This window comes from Erythrolamprus reginae, chromosome 2 (genome assembly GCF_031021105.1).
Source record: "Erythrolamprus reginae isolate rEryReg1 chromosome 2, rEryReg1.hap1, whole genome shotgun sequence".
Lineage (NCBI taxonomy): Eukaryota > Metazoa > Chordata > Lepidosauria > Squamata > Dipsadidae > Erythrolamprus > Erythrolamprus reginae.
In genome coordinates this window covers 183507728-183523828 of record NC_091951.1, presented here as the reverse complement: position 1 = coordinate 183523828, position 16101 = coordinate 183507728, and the positions used below count along the sequence as shown (strand labels likewise).

The 16101-nt window shown below is 41.1% G+C and overlaps 1 protein-coding gene across 2 annotated transcripts in view; it reads right to left on the bottom strand.

Annotated features, from left to right (window-relative positions):
• Positions 1-15584, bottom strand: part of BIN2 (bridging integrator 2) — a 51494-nt gene extending 35910 nt beyond the window's left edge. The window contains exons 1-4 of one of the 2 annotated variants that reach the window (XM_070740704.1): positions 15482-15584; positions 3253-3333; positions 1522-1576; positions 581-675 (exon numbers count right to left, since the gene is read on the bottom strand). In XM_070740704.1, coding sequence (XP_070596805.1) covers positions 581-675; positions 1522-1576; positions 3253-3333; positions 15482-15559 — 309 coding nt within the window. In that variant the 5' untranslated portion in view covers positions 15560-15584. The remainder of the gene's footprint in view (positions 1-580; positions 676-1521; positions 1577-3252; positions 3334-15481) is intronic. The other variant, XM_070740705.1, reaches the window with a different exon arrangement.
• Positions 15585-16101: the final 517 nt, after the last annotated feature.

Here is a 16101-nt window from a genome sequence, read left to right as displayed (position 1 = left end):
GACTGTATGTATGTTTTTTTATATATTGGGGTTCCTTGTTTTTAGCCTTTTTAAAATGTATTATTGTTATTTAGAGTTTAACTATTAGATTTGTCATTATATATTGTTTTTATCATTGCTGTGAGCCACCCCGAGTCTGCGGAGAGGGGCGGCATACAAATCTAAATAATAATAATAATAATAATAATAATAATAATAATAATAATAATTGCGGTAATGCAGGCTACTTCTGCTGATCACCGGATGCCAGCAGTTTGGCAGTTCAAATCTCATCAGGCTCAAGATTGACTCAGCCTTCCATCCTTCTGAGGTCAGTAAAACGAGGACCCAGATTGTTGGGGGCAATATGCTAACTCTGTAAACCACTTAGAGAGGGCTGTAAAGCACCGTGAAGCGATATATAAGTCTAAGTGCTATTGCTATTACTATTTGCAAGGATACTGGAATACTGGAAAATTAAGAATGGAGGTCTAAGTTCTGAGAGCTGGTTTCTTGTAATACTTACAACTAGGAACTAGTAGGAAGTCTAATGTTTCAATTTAAAAAGTCATCCCTGATACCTGGAATATATCCCAATTACCTGAACGATGGCCTTCAATTCTTCATATCCATTCCATTCATCACAGTAGATTTCTTGCAGAGTTTCAGACACTTTCTTGGAACTTTCATGCATTCCTAGTAAAAGTCAAAATAAATGATAACAAAAGTCACTAATAATCTAAGTCAGTATGTTCTGCTGTATTTGCATATTACAGTAAGCCATGTTTTAACTAAGGTTTGCTAAATACCCATAATTGAATAGGTTCACCCACTATGCTAAACCACAAACCACAGTTTACAAACTGGGCTGTCTGGATTCATACAACATACTATTTTGGAAAAAAAAACATTTTTCTTATGGTATCACATGATATATGAACTGGGAAAATGAGGAGAAATCTTCATTCATTAATGACCTTGGTTTAAAATCCAAGTTTATTTATTTATTTATTTTATTTATTATTTAGATTTGTATGCCGCCCCTCTCCGAAGACTCGGGGCGGCTGTTGCTGGAACCTCAACTCTTTGGTGAAGTTTGTGATTGCATGATGAATTTAATCTCCCTGTTAGATGTGATTCAAATGTGAAAACTGCATTGTGAGGCAACAGGTACAGCTTCCTAAATTCCTAACTTTTCCATCCTGTATTTGTGAAGAGAGCTAATTGGCAGATAAATGTACATAAGTTGGAATTGAAAGAATTCTCTCATCCTCATGAAACCATATCATCCACATGAAACCATATCGGTAATGGGTCATTTTCTTACAGAGATTTTGTGTAAGAATTAAGAGACCAAAGGATGGGATTTTTAATGCCCTTAGCAAGGGCTCAGAGAAAAGAGGCAAGCTTCTATCTGTTTTCTTTACAGATAGTGTCTCATCAGATAACTGATGGGATGGGAAAACAGCAGAGCCTTGCAGCTAGGATCCGATACCTGCTGGCTTAACTTGGGAAATGTGCCATTCTAGAATTTGGGCTTACCTTTCACAGCAATGAGGAAAGCCTTCAGTTCTTTATAGAGTTTTTGCCCTTCAATCTGAGGAGGGGAAAAAAAGGAAATTGTACTTCTAGTATATTTCTACATGTCATTTCTATCAGAATACTGTTCCCAGATTTCGGTCATTGCTAAGTCTGTAAACTTCAACTCCCAGAATTACCCATTCAGAATGGGCAATGTTTGAAAATTCTAGGAATTGAAGGCTATATAGTACATTGGGAAGCTGCCAAATTCGGGCAAGATTGCATTAGAGTTATTTATTTATTTGTTAGATTTCTTTAATGCCGCCCTTCTCCTTAGACTCAGGACGGCTTACAACATGTTAGCAATAGCACTTTTTAACAGAGCCAGCATATTGCCCCCATATTTTACCCACTTCGGAAGGATGGATGGTTGAGTCAACCTTGAGCCGGTGATGAGATTTGAACCGCTGACCTGCAGATTTAGCAGTCAGCTTTAGTGGCCTGCAGTACTGCACTCTACCTACTGCCCCACCTCGGCTCATATCTAAGTTTTTATAGGACTTCCCCCATACTCTGTGTTCTTAAAATCCAGGAACTTACAGAAAAGAGATCTGTGTTAAATATATTTTACTGTATTACTGTAAACTTAGCATCCCGCATATTTAGGGGCAAGGCATCATCTGCCAGCAGTTTGGCAGATCAAATCTCAGTAGGCTCAAGGTTGACTCAGCCTTCCAAGATGGGTAAAATGAGGACCCAGATTGTTGGGGGCAATATGCTTGCTCTCTGTAAACTACTTAGTGTTGTGGTTGGCTCTGGCCCAGCTCCTGCCCCAGGGAATGTGGAGGTGGATGCAGGGGAAACTTCAACATGTCATAGGCCTGTGTTATTGCCGACAGAGTCAGTTCAGAGTTTAGTTTCCTCGGACGAAGAAGAAGGTGGGAGTGACTTGGAAGAGGGGGGCTTGGCACACAGCCCAGGCAGTCAATCTCCATTATCTTCCATTGATTCAGATGAAGACATCTTGGACCCACGCAAGCGCAAGCAGAGACCAAGTAAGGACATATTACTGGAGATAAGAGAGGCCACCTGTGTTTGGGTGGGGCTCCAGTAATTGGGGCTGCTGCTATAAATAGCAGCATGTGGGTTTGCCCGTTGTGGAAGAGTATCTGATTGCAGTTCTTCAGGAATCGTGCCTTGACTTTGTTTGTTGATTTTTCATGTCTTTGAAACCAACGCAGTGTTTCACTTCATGGAAGAAGAAGGGGTGTGAAGTTTCTTCACAGCTGCTAGCTAAGTACTTAAAGACTGATTAAGGGAAATTGTACAGACTACCCGGTTGTTTTGGGACAAGTGCTCTTTGCAATACAAAAAGAGTGCTCAGTTTATTTTGAATTTTGTGATAAAGAACATTGTTTTGAATTTTCAAACGTGTGTGTGTCTGAAATTTGTATCCTTGAATTTTTGGGAGGCTCCTACCAGAGAGCCCAGCAGAACACTTAGAGAGGGTTGTAAAAGCACTGTGAAGCAGTATATAAGTCTATAAGTCATCATGCTATTGCTATGATGCTTTCACAGTAGCTTAGTTTCCGGCTGAGCTTGTATCAAAGCATTCTGAGAGTCTTAAACAAGACCTGGTATAGAGACATTTCAGATTCTGCCATGCCAAAAATGCTAAGTAAACCTGACCTAAGCTTGTATAACCCCCAAATTCCCAGAAAGCAAGTTGCTTCCACTGTTCCATCATACAACCTGCTGCTGCTGGAAATTATAGGCACTTTGTTCAAATTGTTCGTCTTTTGTTTCCACGGTTTTTCCCAGTTTCTGTAGAACCTACGGATGAGACAGAGAAAGAAAACAGAACTGCAGCCATTATTGTACATCATGTCCTTCACCTGTCCAATGAGTTGACCACAGCTTTATTTTTTAGAGATGTGCATCTATGGAGTGAGTGGAGCATTTGTATGTATGTTTTTATATATTGGGGTTTCTTGTTTTTTAGACTTTTTAAATGTATTATTGTTATTTTAGATTCTAACTATTAGATTTGTCATTCTATATTGTTTTTATCATTGTTGTAAGCCGCCCCGAGTCTACGGAGAGGGGCGGCATACAAATCTAATAAATAATAATAATAATAATAATAATAATAATAATAATATATAATATAATAATAATAATAATAATAATAATAATTTGCTTCCATTAATGGCATTAATGCATTGAAAGAATTGTGTCAAGTTCTGCTTCTAGCAAAAAGCCCCTAATCATGAGTCTTTCTGTGAGAAAGGGTGGAGTAATACCTGCTGTCCCACATGTCTCAGTATTCAGGCAGATAAGCATACGTGGATTCTCCAGTAACTTTAAACCCAATAGGAATCCTATATAGGTCCTCCAAATTTTCCATGTGATATGGCGGAGATGGCAGTCTCTTTTTTAAGGGTGCTAAATTTGAGCCAAGAAACCCCAGCTGACCAGGAGAGGGCAGGAAAGAGATATAGAAGTTGCCAATTCTGTCACCAGAGTCAGCAGCTTCTACAGCAAGGATCTCCAACCTTGGCAATTTTAAGAGTTGTGGACTTCAACTCCCAGAGTTCCTCAGCCAGCAAAGCTCTTAGAAACTTTTAGAAATCATTTGCAGCCCATTCTATTCTGGAAACATAGAAACATAGAAGATTGACGGCAGAAAAAGACCTCATGGTCCATCTAGTCTGCCCTTAAATGCATTTTATCTTAGGATGGATATATGTTTATCCCAGGCATGTTTAAATTCAATTACTGTGGATTTATCAACCACGTCTGCTGGTTGATCCAAGCTTCTACTACTCTTTCAGTAAAATAATATTTTCTCATGTTGCTTTTGATCTTTCCCCCAACTAACTTCAGATTGTGTCCCCTTGTCCTTGTGTTCACTTTCCTATTAAAAACACTTCCCTCCTGAACCTTATTTAACCTTTTAACATATTTAAATGTTTTGATCATGCCCCCCCCCCTTTCCCTTCTGTCCTCCAGACTATACAGATTGAGTTCATTCAGTCTTTCCTGATACGTTTTATGCTTAAGACCTTCCACTATTCTTGTAGCCCGTCTCTGGACCCGTTCAATTTTGTCAATATTTTTTTGTAGGTGAGGTCTCCAGAACTGAACACAGTATTCCAAATGTGGTCTCACCAGCCTCTATATAGCGGGATCACAATCTCCCTCTTCCTGCTTGTTATACCTCTAGCTATGCAGCCAAGCATCCTACTTGCTTTCCCTACCGCCTGACCGCACTTCTTTTGCATGCATTTATTTTCCACGCGAAATGAAGTCGCCCCTCCACATTACAGATGTGCAATGAAGCTTGCTAGAATAACCACACAAATGCCCATCTATCAGTTCCCATGCGTAGCCTACATGACTTCAGCACTCTTTTTTAGATATTTGTACTACATGGAGGATATGATAAGAAGCATGGAATGAGTAGGCACAGCCCTGCCTTCTCTTGGTTTCCCCATGCAGCCTTCCTTATACTGTATTCAAATTACTAACCCAAAAAACAGATTGGCACCACTTTTCCCCCCAAAGTAAAATGAACTGATCTTTGATGTTAAATATATGGATAGGCCTATAAAATCCAAGGAGTGTGATCCCAGATATATTTAACTGGGATATTATATTCTAGCAATAATACAAAATCCTAGTTTTTTAAAAAAAATCTACCAAAAGTGTAACTCTTGTTTACATAAAAGGGGGAATGCTAGCTGATAATCACTAGATGACAATACAAATAATTTCTGTAGCTTTTCGTGGCTATCTTTTAGTCATCTGGATTTTTGCAGTCTAGATCTGATAACCTTAAAATAGACACTATCTTGACTTACGAATATAAGAAACTGCAAGCATATCCCTATATCAAATGACTCCAAGCCATTGTGGTTTCTATGTGTAGCTACAGACTTCAGAGGCAACAGCATTACTATTGTTTACAAAAGATTTCCCTCTAGAAGTTTGGGGACCATATTACCCATAATTTCCAGAAGTGACAAAAAAAGCACCAGCCTGGGATAGGTTGTTTGTATGGTTGCATTTCCTGAAATTAGGCTCTCCAGAGACATTGGGATTCTTTAGTTGGACCATACATTCTTCCAGAATCTTTCAAAAAGAACCATGATGATAGGATGAGGAAACATGACAGAGCATAAGATTGGCTTACAGAAGATTTCAGTTTCAATATCTGGCATCTCTGGGGCAGACAGAGAAATAAGAGCTTTATTGGCACAATTCAACATTTCATCATTAAGTAGCCCTACTATTTTGACTAAATTCAATCCTGGAGTGAAACTCCATGCGGTCTGTTAAGCTATTCATGAACTGGAAGAGCCATGCTAACAAGGTCAGCCAATGAATAGGCATAGCAACTAAGTCAGCCAATAGGAATTAAACACTTCTGAGCATGTGCAAAGAATCGAAACTAAAAACTTAAACTTAAGGCTGGGCAGGGCTCAGTTCACTCTGTTCTCTGTCCATGCTGTACTCTCAGCCCTCTCTGTACTTGTTTGCTCTGCTGAAATGAAACTAACTCTGCTGCTTTTGTTTACTTGAAGAGATAATCTAGTGGTATTTTATTTATTTATTTAATGGATTTGTATGCCGCCCCTCTCCACAGACTCGGGGCGGCTAACAACAGCAATAAAACAGTATATAACAAAATCCAATACTAAAAACAGTTAAAAACCCATTACTGTATATAAAAACCAATCATACATACAGACATACAATGCATAAAATTGTAAAGGCCTAGGGGGAAGTGTATCTCAGTTCCCCCATGCCTGGCGGCAGAGGTGGGTTTTAAGCAGCTTTCGAAATGCAAGGAGGGTGGGGGCAATTCTAATCTCTGGGGGGAGTTGGTTCCAGAGGGCCGGGGCTGCCACAGAGAAGACTCTTCCTCTGGGTCCTGCCAAGCGACATTGTTTGGTTGACGGGACCCGGAGAAGACCCACTCTGTGGGATCTAACTGGTCGCTGGGATTCGTGCAGCAGAAGGTGGTCCCTGAGATAATCTGGTCTGGTGCCATGAAGGGCCATTTTGTGTGTGTGTGTGTGTGTGTGTGTATACCTATATATACACACACACACACACAAACAAACACAACCATGTATATATCACTAAGTTGACAAAATAGTCATCTGTGTGTGCTTCTGGAAATGGATTTTTCTGCAACAAACTCTGACACAGTCACTCGTGCAGTCCTTTTCAGCACAAACCATTCTGAAACAGAAGAATAGGGCCAAGCTCTATATCCTCCTTGAGGTTTTACTGTTCTGTCTTGATGGACTTCTTCAGGCCACTTTCATTTTTAATGCAAGAGGAAATTGGTCCTTCGATAAGACTGTAGTCATTGGCGAAGTGAAATACATCAGAGAAGTGGTTCAGTTTGGAAAAGCCATGCACCTCCAAAGAAGTTGGCATTGGGAAGTAATGTTGAAAGTGGTTTTCAGTTCCCATTTCTTGTTGCACAAGAAGAGTTCACAAGACATTTCACAGTGATAGGAGGACTCTGTTCTCCAAAACAAGGTTTGGTCCATCCAGTGGAGAAGCAATAATTCTCTGCAGTCAGAGATTGCACTTTGCAGAACATCACTATTGTTTAATAGCTAAATACTTTGATGTGCCCCGCTCCAAGAAGTTTTGGCCTGCTGCCTATGATATATAGTCACATATACAGATAGGAAACTGCATTAATGATCTATTTCAGGAGTGCCAAACTGAAGGCCTGGGGGCCGGATCCGGCCCACATGGTGCTTAGATCTGGCCCGTGAGGCCATCCTGTAAACAGCAAAGGACTGACTCGCAGTGCCTCTGCCAGTGAAAATGTGGCTCAGGAGGGCTATGCACACTCCTCCCAGATTCCGTTTTTGGCCATGATTGACTGCTGCAGCCCTCTGCACCCCCCCAAGCTCTGTTTTGACTTGCAGAGGACCAGAGGGCCAAAAAAGGAGCTCAGGAACCCATTTTTGTTGGCGGAGAGCTCAAGCCATTACAGCGGCCCAAGGCATAAGTGATGACATGTTAGCCACACACACCCTGGTCATGCCCCCACCCCCCAAGATCAAATGCAACCCTAATGCGGCCCTCAGTGAAATTGAGTTTGACACCCCTGACCTATTTCAACACAGACCCTGTTAGATGCCAATATACCTCATGCTTTTATCTATCTATCTATCTATCTATCTATCTATCTATCTATCTATCTATCTATCTATCTATCTACCTACCTACCTACCTACCTATCTATTTATTGCATTTGTATGCTGCCCCTCTCTGACAACTCAGGGCGGATCACAACATATATAAAAAACATAGTCATACATCTAATCCAATTAAAGTAATTAAAAATCCTAAAAATCCTAAAATAATTTAAATCAATTTATAATCACTCATTCCATAAAATACACTCAAAAACACGTGTTGGTCAGAGGGAAGGATCTAATGACCCCAGGCCTGGCGACAAAGATGAGTCTTTATAATTTTTTGGAAGGCAAGGAGGGTGGGGACAGTGCAAATCTCTGGAGGGAGCTGATTCTAGAGGGCCGGGCCCCTCACAGAGTAGGCTCCTCCCCTAGGTCCCACCAGCCGACACTGTCTGGCTGACGGGACCCTGAGGAGACCAACTCTGCGGGACCTGACCGGACGCTGGGATTCGTGAGGCAGAAGGCGATCTCTGATTGTACTGAGAACATGGAAAGCACACCAGGCAAAGAGAGTTGAGAGGCCCCAAGCAAAAATGACATTTGGAGATTCTTCCAAACAGAGTTTTTTTTTATTTTAAAAAATTATTATTTGTTACTTCACACCTATAGACAGAATCTTGCCAAACTCAGCACTCTGAATCTTTGCCTCTACAATATATCTGTGAACCCTTAGGGAGGGGCTGTCTTCACCCTCGTTCGCTCATGCATGGTATCTGGGCTGAGTTGCTTCTTCTTCCTCTGAAATGCGCCCCCTCCCTCCTGGGAATCCATCTCGTGGCTACATTCTGCCACATGCAGATAGTTCTCGACTTGTAACGGTTCATTTTAATGATCGTTCAAAGTTACAACAGGACTCAAAAAAGTCAGCGATGACCGGTTTACACCCACCACTGCAGCGTTCCCATAGTCACGTGATCAAAATTCAGACGCTTGGCGACCAATTCATATTTATAACAGGTTGCCAGTGTGCCAGGGTTATTTGATCATCTGTTTGTAACTTCCTGCAAGATAGCAATGCTTATGCTATGTGTATTTGTTTTCTTCTTTAAAGGTTCTCCCCTTTACCCTAGATCAGGGGTCTCAAACTCAAGGCCTGAGGGCCGGATCTGCCCCACGGGGTGTATAGATCTGGCCCGTGGGGCTAACCTGAAAACAGCAAAGGACTGGCTTGTAGTGCCTTTGCCAGTGAAAAAAGAGTTGTAACACTCGCAACAAAAGAAAACTCTGAGGCTTGAGTTTCCTCAAAATTCCATTTTAGCAGAGATGCCACCTTGGCACTTCTGGGAAAACCCGAATCTGAAAGCTTCCGGGCTTTCCCCACCCAAAAGAAAGTCCAAGCCCCTGCCCTAGCACCCACATGTCCATCTCATGGTCCAATCAATGCAACGTCCCAACTGGAGTGGCCTCCTATTCGCACCCCTCCAGACTTATCTATCTATCTATCTATCTATCTACCTACCTACCTACCTACCTACCTACCTACCTACCTACCTATCTATCTATCTATCTATCTATCTATCTATCTATCTATCTATATGCCGCTCACTCAAAAGGACTCTGAGTGGCTAACATTTGGAATAAATACAACAATAAAAACAGTTAAAATCCAATAATAAAAATCAATAATAACAATAATATAAAAAACATACATATTTACAATCAGCCTAATTCCAGGCCTGCTGGAAAAGCCAGGTCTTAACAGCTTTAAGGAAGACTGGTAGGGTGGAGATAATGCAGATCTCTGGAGGCAGTGGGTTCCAAAGGGCTATGTGTACAAGTATCTTCTTTTTACTTTTATTTTGCTTGCATCTAATGATGGCTTGGATGGAATACTTACTTTGTGTAGCAATGGTTCTCGGGGTGGGGAAGGGAGGAAAGGTATGGGTATTTTTTTGGCTTGGGCACAGCAGGGCCCACACACCCTAAGCGGATGACACCACCCTGCATTCTAGAACATTCCTCTTGTGGTTTCCTTCACTCCCATTGCCTTCCGATACTATTAATACACTTATGCAGAAAAACAACAAAAATGCATTCTACTTCTATAAAAGGACTTCCTTCAGCTTCTATCAGCACCAGCAGAATGTTCAGGCGGAGGTTAAAGTCAATCCAAGCATTAATGATGATGACGTGTTTTAAGAGTATGGTGCTTTCTGAATTTGGCCTCAGCAGACAAAATGAAGATCTATTCAGTAGAGCATAATTACGATATCTGGACAAACCCAGACAGCCAAGAGTTAATAGTAGAAAACCCGCTGTGTCTTTTTTTGCTGTACTTAGTGATTATCTGAATTTCTGTAGCCCTTAAACGAAAGCTCTACAGCCGCCAAGTACTCAAAAGCAAAGCTGAGGACAATGTGGCTTCCTCTGTGTTCATTGTCCTGAGCATCTGATTTTCCGTAGTATATTGTTTGTGAACATGATTGAGGTTTCATGATGCTAACCTGAATGGTTAAACTGGTGACACAGGCTTCTTAAGCTTCAGTTTCTCTCAGTCGTCAAAGCCCGTAGCAAAGGACTGTGGGAACTGTAGTTCAAAGTGTTTTGCAGAGCTTAGGGCTGCCAGTTCCATGAAGGCAAATCGATAAAACATGGAGTCTCTAAAGACCTGCCCACTATAGTCAGAATCTCCTATCTAGTCCTCAGAGAGGGGCGGGATAAATAAGTAAGTAAGTAAGTAAGTAAGTAAGTAAGTAAGTAAGTAAGTAAGTAAGTAAGTAAGTAAGTAAGTAAGTAAGTAAGTAAGTAAGTAAGTAAGTAAACAAACAAACAAACAAACAAACAAACAAAGAAATAAACAAATTTGCTATATTGAAGTAACTCCTCTGAGGAACATTCAATTTGGATAACTGATTAACTAAGTTAGCATGTCATCCAAATCCCATCTCAAGGAAGGAAAATTTTATTGTATAAATATAATAATAGTTAGGCCCTACATGGCTTAGGACTAGATTACCTACGGGACCGTCTTCTGTCTCATGTATCCCAGCGACCAGTCAAGTCCCACAGAGTTGGCCTTCTCCAGCTCTCGTCAGCCAGGCAATGTCATCTGGCGGGGCCTAGGGGAAGAGCCTTATCTGTGGTGGCTCCAGCCCTTTGGAACCAATTCCCTCTGAAGATTTGTACTGCCCCCACCCTCCTGGCCTTCCGCAAGGCCCTGAAGACCCATCTTTGCTGGCAGGCCTGGGGGGCTGTGAGTGTTAAGAACTAACTCCATTCGATGTCACAAATGGTTAATTTAACTGGATGAATGCGGATGATTGTTTCTTAGGAAAATGGGGTTTTAGAATTTTTAGAAATTTTTAATATTGGATTTCTAACACACTATGTATTTGTATTTACAGTATTTCTGTTGTAAATTGCCCTGAGTCAGTTGAGTAGGTCACCATAGAAATCTAATAAACAAACAAACAAATAAATAAACAAATAAGGAAAGAAAGAAAAAAAGAAAAGAAAAAAGAAAAAAAGAAAAGAAAAGAAATAAACATTGTGCTGAGTCCCTTTGGGATTGGGCAATATAGAAGTCAAATAAATAAATTAATAAATAAACTAAACTGTCCTTCCCTATTGGGTGGCACATAGCAATTATCCTCAGTAAGTGAGAGAGGAGGCCTCTTCTCAATTATTTGCAGCAACTGATTATGGGACATTCATTGTAGTACAATACAGAAATATGGCAAGCATGCTATTAAGAAGAGTGATGCATGATCCACCCAAATACATTCCCTGCAAAAATTCACCACAACACCGGCAACAACAAAGGCTGTATGTTCTCATTCAGGTGTTCTCATTCCAATAACAAAGCGGCTTATAAGATGAAAGGGATAGTTAGAAATGAGATAAAAACATAAATTAATTCACAAATCCTCCAGAGTCACTGGGTGTTGGGCAGTAGGTAAATTTCGTAGTTAAAAAAAATTACTCATGCTATAAACTACATGGAGGTGACACCATCTTCAGTATCGGAGACGTGGATGATTTCAACCTCCTTGAGGCATTTCTACAACTCTGGAGAGGATGTCTAAAGGTTCACTTTTATTATTCTTTTGATGCCCAAATCAAGACCTCATTCTTGCTTCCTCAGAGGCAGGGAGTGGCAAAACTTGGGTGGGACTATGACAGTGGCAGGTCCCTACCAGTACGGCCTGGTTTGGGGGAACCGGTACGGTTCCTTCAGGTTTGGCCCAGTTTGGGTGAACCAATAGCTGTGGCGGTGGGAGGCTCCGCCCACCCAGCAGAACATCATAATGGAGCTTCTGCACATGTGCAGAAGCATCACATTCGCACAAAGAGCTTGTGGGCTCCCGTACCTTCTCATTCCCAAACCGGTAGCCAAGGTAAGTGAAACCCACCACTGTACTATGACCAGGAAGGCTGACCTTTGATTTAACAGTCAGGGAATAGAAATCCCCGTGAGACTTTGGAAAGTCCCTGCCTTTCCATCCAACCTTCCTCATCTGGGCTTTGTGATAAGGATAGGGTGTAAAGAGAGACAGGCTCTTGCAAACTGCTCCGAGCTCCTAGAGGGAAAGAGGTATTGAAGTGCCTCCAATCTGGATACCACATCCTGTCTTTAAATGCCCCATTGCAAGTGGTTTCGATAACAATGACATTCTCCTAAAAGTCAGGATAGCAATAGATTAGACAGGCTGCCCATGTCACAGAAATATATACCTAATGAAATATTTCTAAACATTTCACACGAAATATCTCCGACTCCAACAACGTAATGCCTCTTCTTTCTGATGAGATGAAATTATTTTCAAAATGCACCGACATGTTGAAATGTGGACAGTCCGACTTTATATGGGACTATGCGTGACTCCTCAGCTGTTGCCTGCAAGATAGCAATGCTTATGCTATGTGTATTTGTTTTCTTCTTTAAAGGTTCTCCCCTTTACCCTAGATCAGGGGTCTCAAACTCAAGGCCTGAGGGCCGGATCTGCCCCACGGGGTGTATAGATCTGGCCCGTGGGGCTAACCTGAAAACAGCAAAGGACTGGCTTGTAGTGCCTTTGCCAGTGAAAAAAGAGTTGTAACACTCGCAACAAAAGAAAACTCTGAGGCTTGAGTTTCCTCAAAATTCCATTTTAGCAGAGATGCCACCTTGGCACTTCTGGGAAAACCCGAATCTGAAAGCTTCCGGGCTTTCCCCACCCAAAAGAAAGTCCAAGCCCCTGCCCTAGCACCCACATGTCCATCTCATGGTCCAATCAATGCAACGTCCCAACTGGAGTGGCCTCCTATTCGCACCCCTCCAGACTTATCTATCTATCTATCTATCTATCTATCTATCTATCTATCTATCTATCTATCTATCTATCTATCTATCTATCTATCTATTTATTAGATTTGTATGCTGCCCCTCTCCGTAGACTCGGGGCGGCTCACAGCAACAATAAAACAATATACAACAAATCTAATAATGTAAAAAACACTAAAAACTCCATTATTAAAAGCAAATATACACACAACCATACCATGCATAAACTATATAGGCCCGGGGGAGATGTCTCAGATGCAGGGCAGAGTGGCCTTGACTCTCAAAGAAAGGAATGTTATTATGACTACATATCTCCCCAGCTCCGTACAATCCCCCTTCCCACAGTTCTAAATGTGGTTTCCAGGTCGGCTGGATAAATTGGGCTCCCGAGCTCCATTTTCACTGGCAGAGAGTTGCAGGAGGCCATCACAGCTGGAAATGGAGCTCAGGAGCTCATTTTTGCTGGCAAGAGCGCTCGGACTGCCACAGGCGCCCCCAACACAAGTGACGTCAAGCTGGCCACGCCCATCCTGGCCACACCCTCTCCAGCCCTAACACAACCCTGAGGCGGCTCTCAATGAAATCGAGTTTGACACCCCTGCCCTAGATAGAATCTGTGACAGAGGAGGAGACCTGTTGATGGGAAAGTTCAGCCTGTTTTAGATCAAGACTTTCTGGGAAAAGATCACTATCCTGCTTGACAGAAGACCCTAGTCCTCTGGCTGACGAATATTATGTATGGTTACTATTTGAATGGGTATGATTGATTTGTAATATGGTTATTGATTTTATATTAGTTTATTTAATTTTACTTCATTTGATTTAGCGTATTGTATTTTATTGTTCTTTTTTATATGTTGTAAGCCGCCCCGAGTCCTTGGAGAGGGGCGGCATATAAATCCAATCAATCAATCAATCAATCAATCAGTCAATCTGCTAAATCTCTGGGATGGGGAAATACAGGTAGCACTTTATTTACAATCCTTTGAATAGTGACTGTTCAAAGTCAGACTGAAAAAAAAGGGATTATGACTATTTTTCACACTTTATGACCACAGCAGGATCCCCTTGGCCATGTGATCAAATTAGGATGCTTGCCAACTGCAAATGACAGCTGCAGTGTCTCAGGGTTAGATAATCACCTTTTGTGACCTTCTGACAAGCAAAGTCAATTGGGAGGCCAGATTCACTTAACAACCGTGTTACTAACGTAACAACAGCAACAATTCACTTAACAGCGGTGGCAAGAAAGTTTGGACAATGAGGCCAAAGCTCATTTAACAAATATCTTGTTTAGCAACAGAAATGCTGGGCTCAGTTGTGGTCACAAGTCGAGGACTACCTGTAGTGATTTGACTAGTTAACTCTTTAGCCTAACTGTGCTAATCCTTCTGTAGATTAATTAGTATATGAAAATTACCCCTTTCCTGACGCCCACCCCTTATATAGTCATAACTACAGAGGTGGTTTAGATTGTTTGTTCCAGATATGTAGGAGAAAAATATATTCTTTAGTTGGGATCAGTGATGGGCTAGCAAAGTTTTTATTACCACACTGTGGGCGTGGCTTATGCATTTTGTTTCAACATCTTTCAGTGCAAATTGGGTGCTCTAGGGTGGAGCTCCAAATTTTGCTACCGGAACTGCGTTCCTGACTGTTCTCGTAGTAGCCCATCACTGGTTGGGATGTTATTGAAAGAAGGAGAGCAGTAGAAAACAAATTGATATATACAGTATATAGGAGAGCATACAATAATTATATCATTAGATCAATATATTATGATAGTTGTATTATAGGTGAATGAATATATGTGTATGCATTTTGATGAACTGATCTTCAACTGTAACAATGATAGGAAGTAATGTAAGTTTCCTAACACTATATGTTTGTATGTTATGTTATGTTTTTGTGTATAATAATAAAAAAGAAAGAAGAGTGCAAAGGCTTTAGGGCAGTGTTTCCCAACCTTGGCAACTTGAAGATATCTGGACTTCAACTCCCAGAATTCCCCAGCCAGCAAATGCTGGCTGGGGAATTCTGGGAGTTGAAGTCCAGCTATCTTCAAGTTGCCAAGGTTGGGAAACACTGCTTTAGGGTAGTTTAGGGATAACTGATAAGTTGTGATGATTAGGGTCTCATATTAGGATGGGGCGCAGGGAGAAAATCAATTTTCTTTGGTTTCTCATTCAGCCCTGGATTTTTCATTGCTTTTCAGCCCATCCTACAAGATTTACAAGATTATTGCTGGGATAAAATTGGAGTATACTGGTGCGATAGGCATGCCAGCTTGTTCCAGTATGTAAAAACTATTCAAAACAATATGAAAAATGTTCAGAAAGCAGAAATGAACAACAACCCAACTTCCCTTTCAACTTTACCTAAACTCTCATTTTGGTGGGACAGTTCAGCAGAATCTAAAAAGACAATATCATTTTTCAGGTCATAATAAAACTAGCAATGTGAAATAACATTTCAAGATAAATACCTTTTCTTGGGCTCGGCTGAATTGCTTTTGAACCCGCTTAGCAAACAGCCCGGCACCTCCTGTTTTGCCTTCTGCCATGGCTGTGCCTTGCTGTGCAACTTCTGTTTTCAGCATCAGCTTTATTTGTGGTTTAAAATTTTTTTTCTCTTTAAGGAAGGAAGTCAAGACGTGTTACAGATCTCTAGGCTGGGCTCTGCCTCACCATTGGTTTGAGGCAAATTTTCTTCCACTGCTGGGTTCTGGGTAAACGAAGTTTCTCTCACAGACAATATAAGATGGAAAGTTGCTTTTGTACGTGTCAGGCCAGAAAAATCTTAGTGAACAAAACTTTAATTAAGGCCAAAACCCAGCAGTGGATAAATAGAAAACCAAAGGTGCAATAGCTACATTGAGGCCATGTATAAACAAATTCATGGAGCTCATGAGATCATTATAGAACTAAACACTGACTGCTGTCTCATCTTGTGACTTATCTGTTGTGGTATATTGTGTGGAAAAAACCTGCTGCCTGGCTATTTAAGTGGCCCACTTCCTCATCTTCTAGTGGCCTGGAAATATTTATTTTTATATGAAGCCAATGAATCCATAGATATAGTCAACTGTAGTCACATTAATTGAGA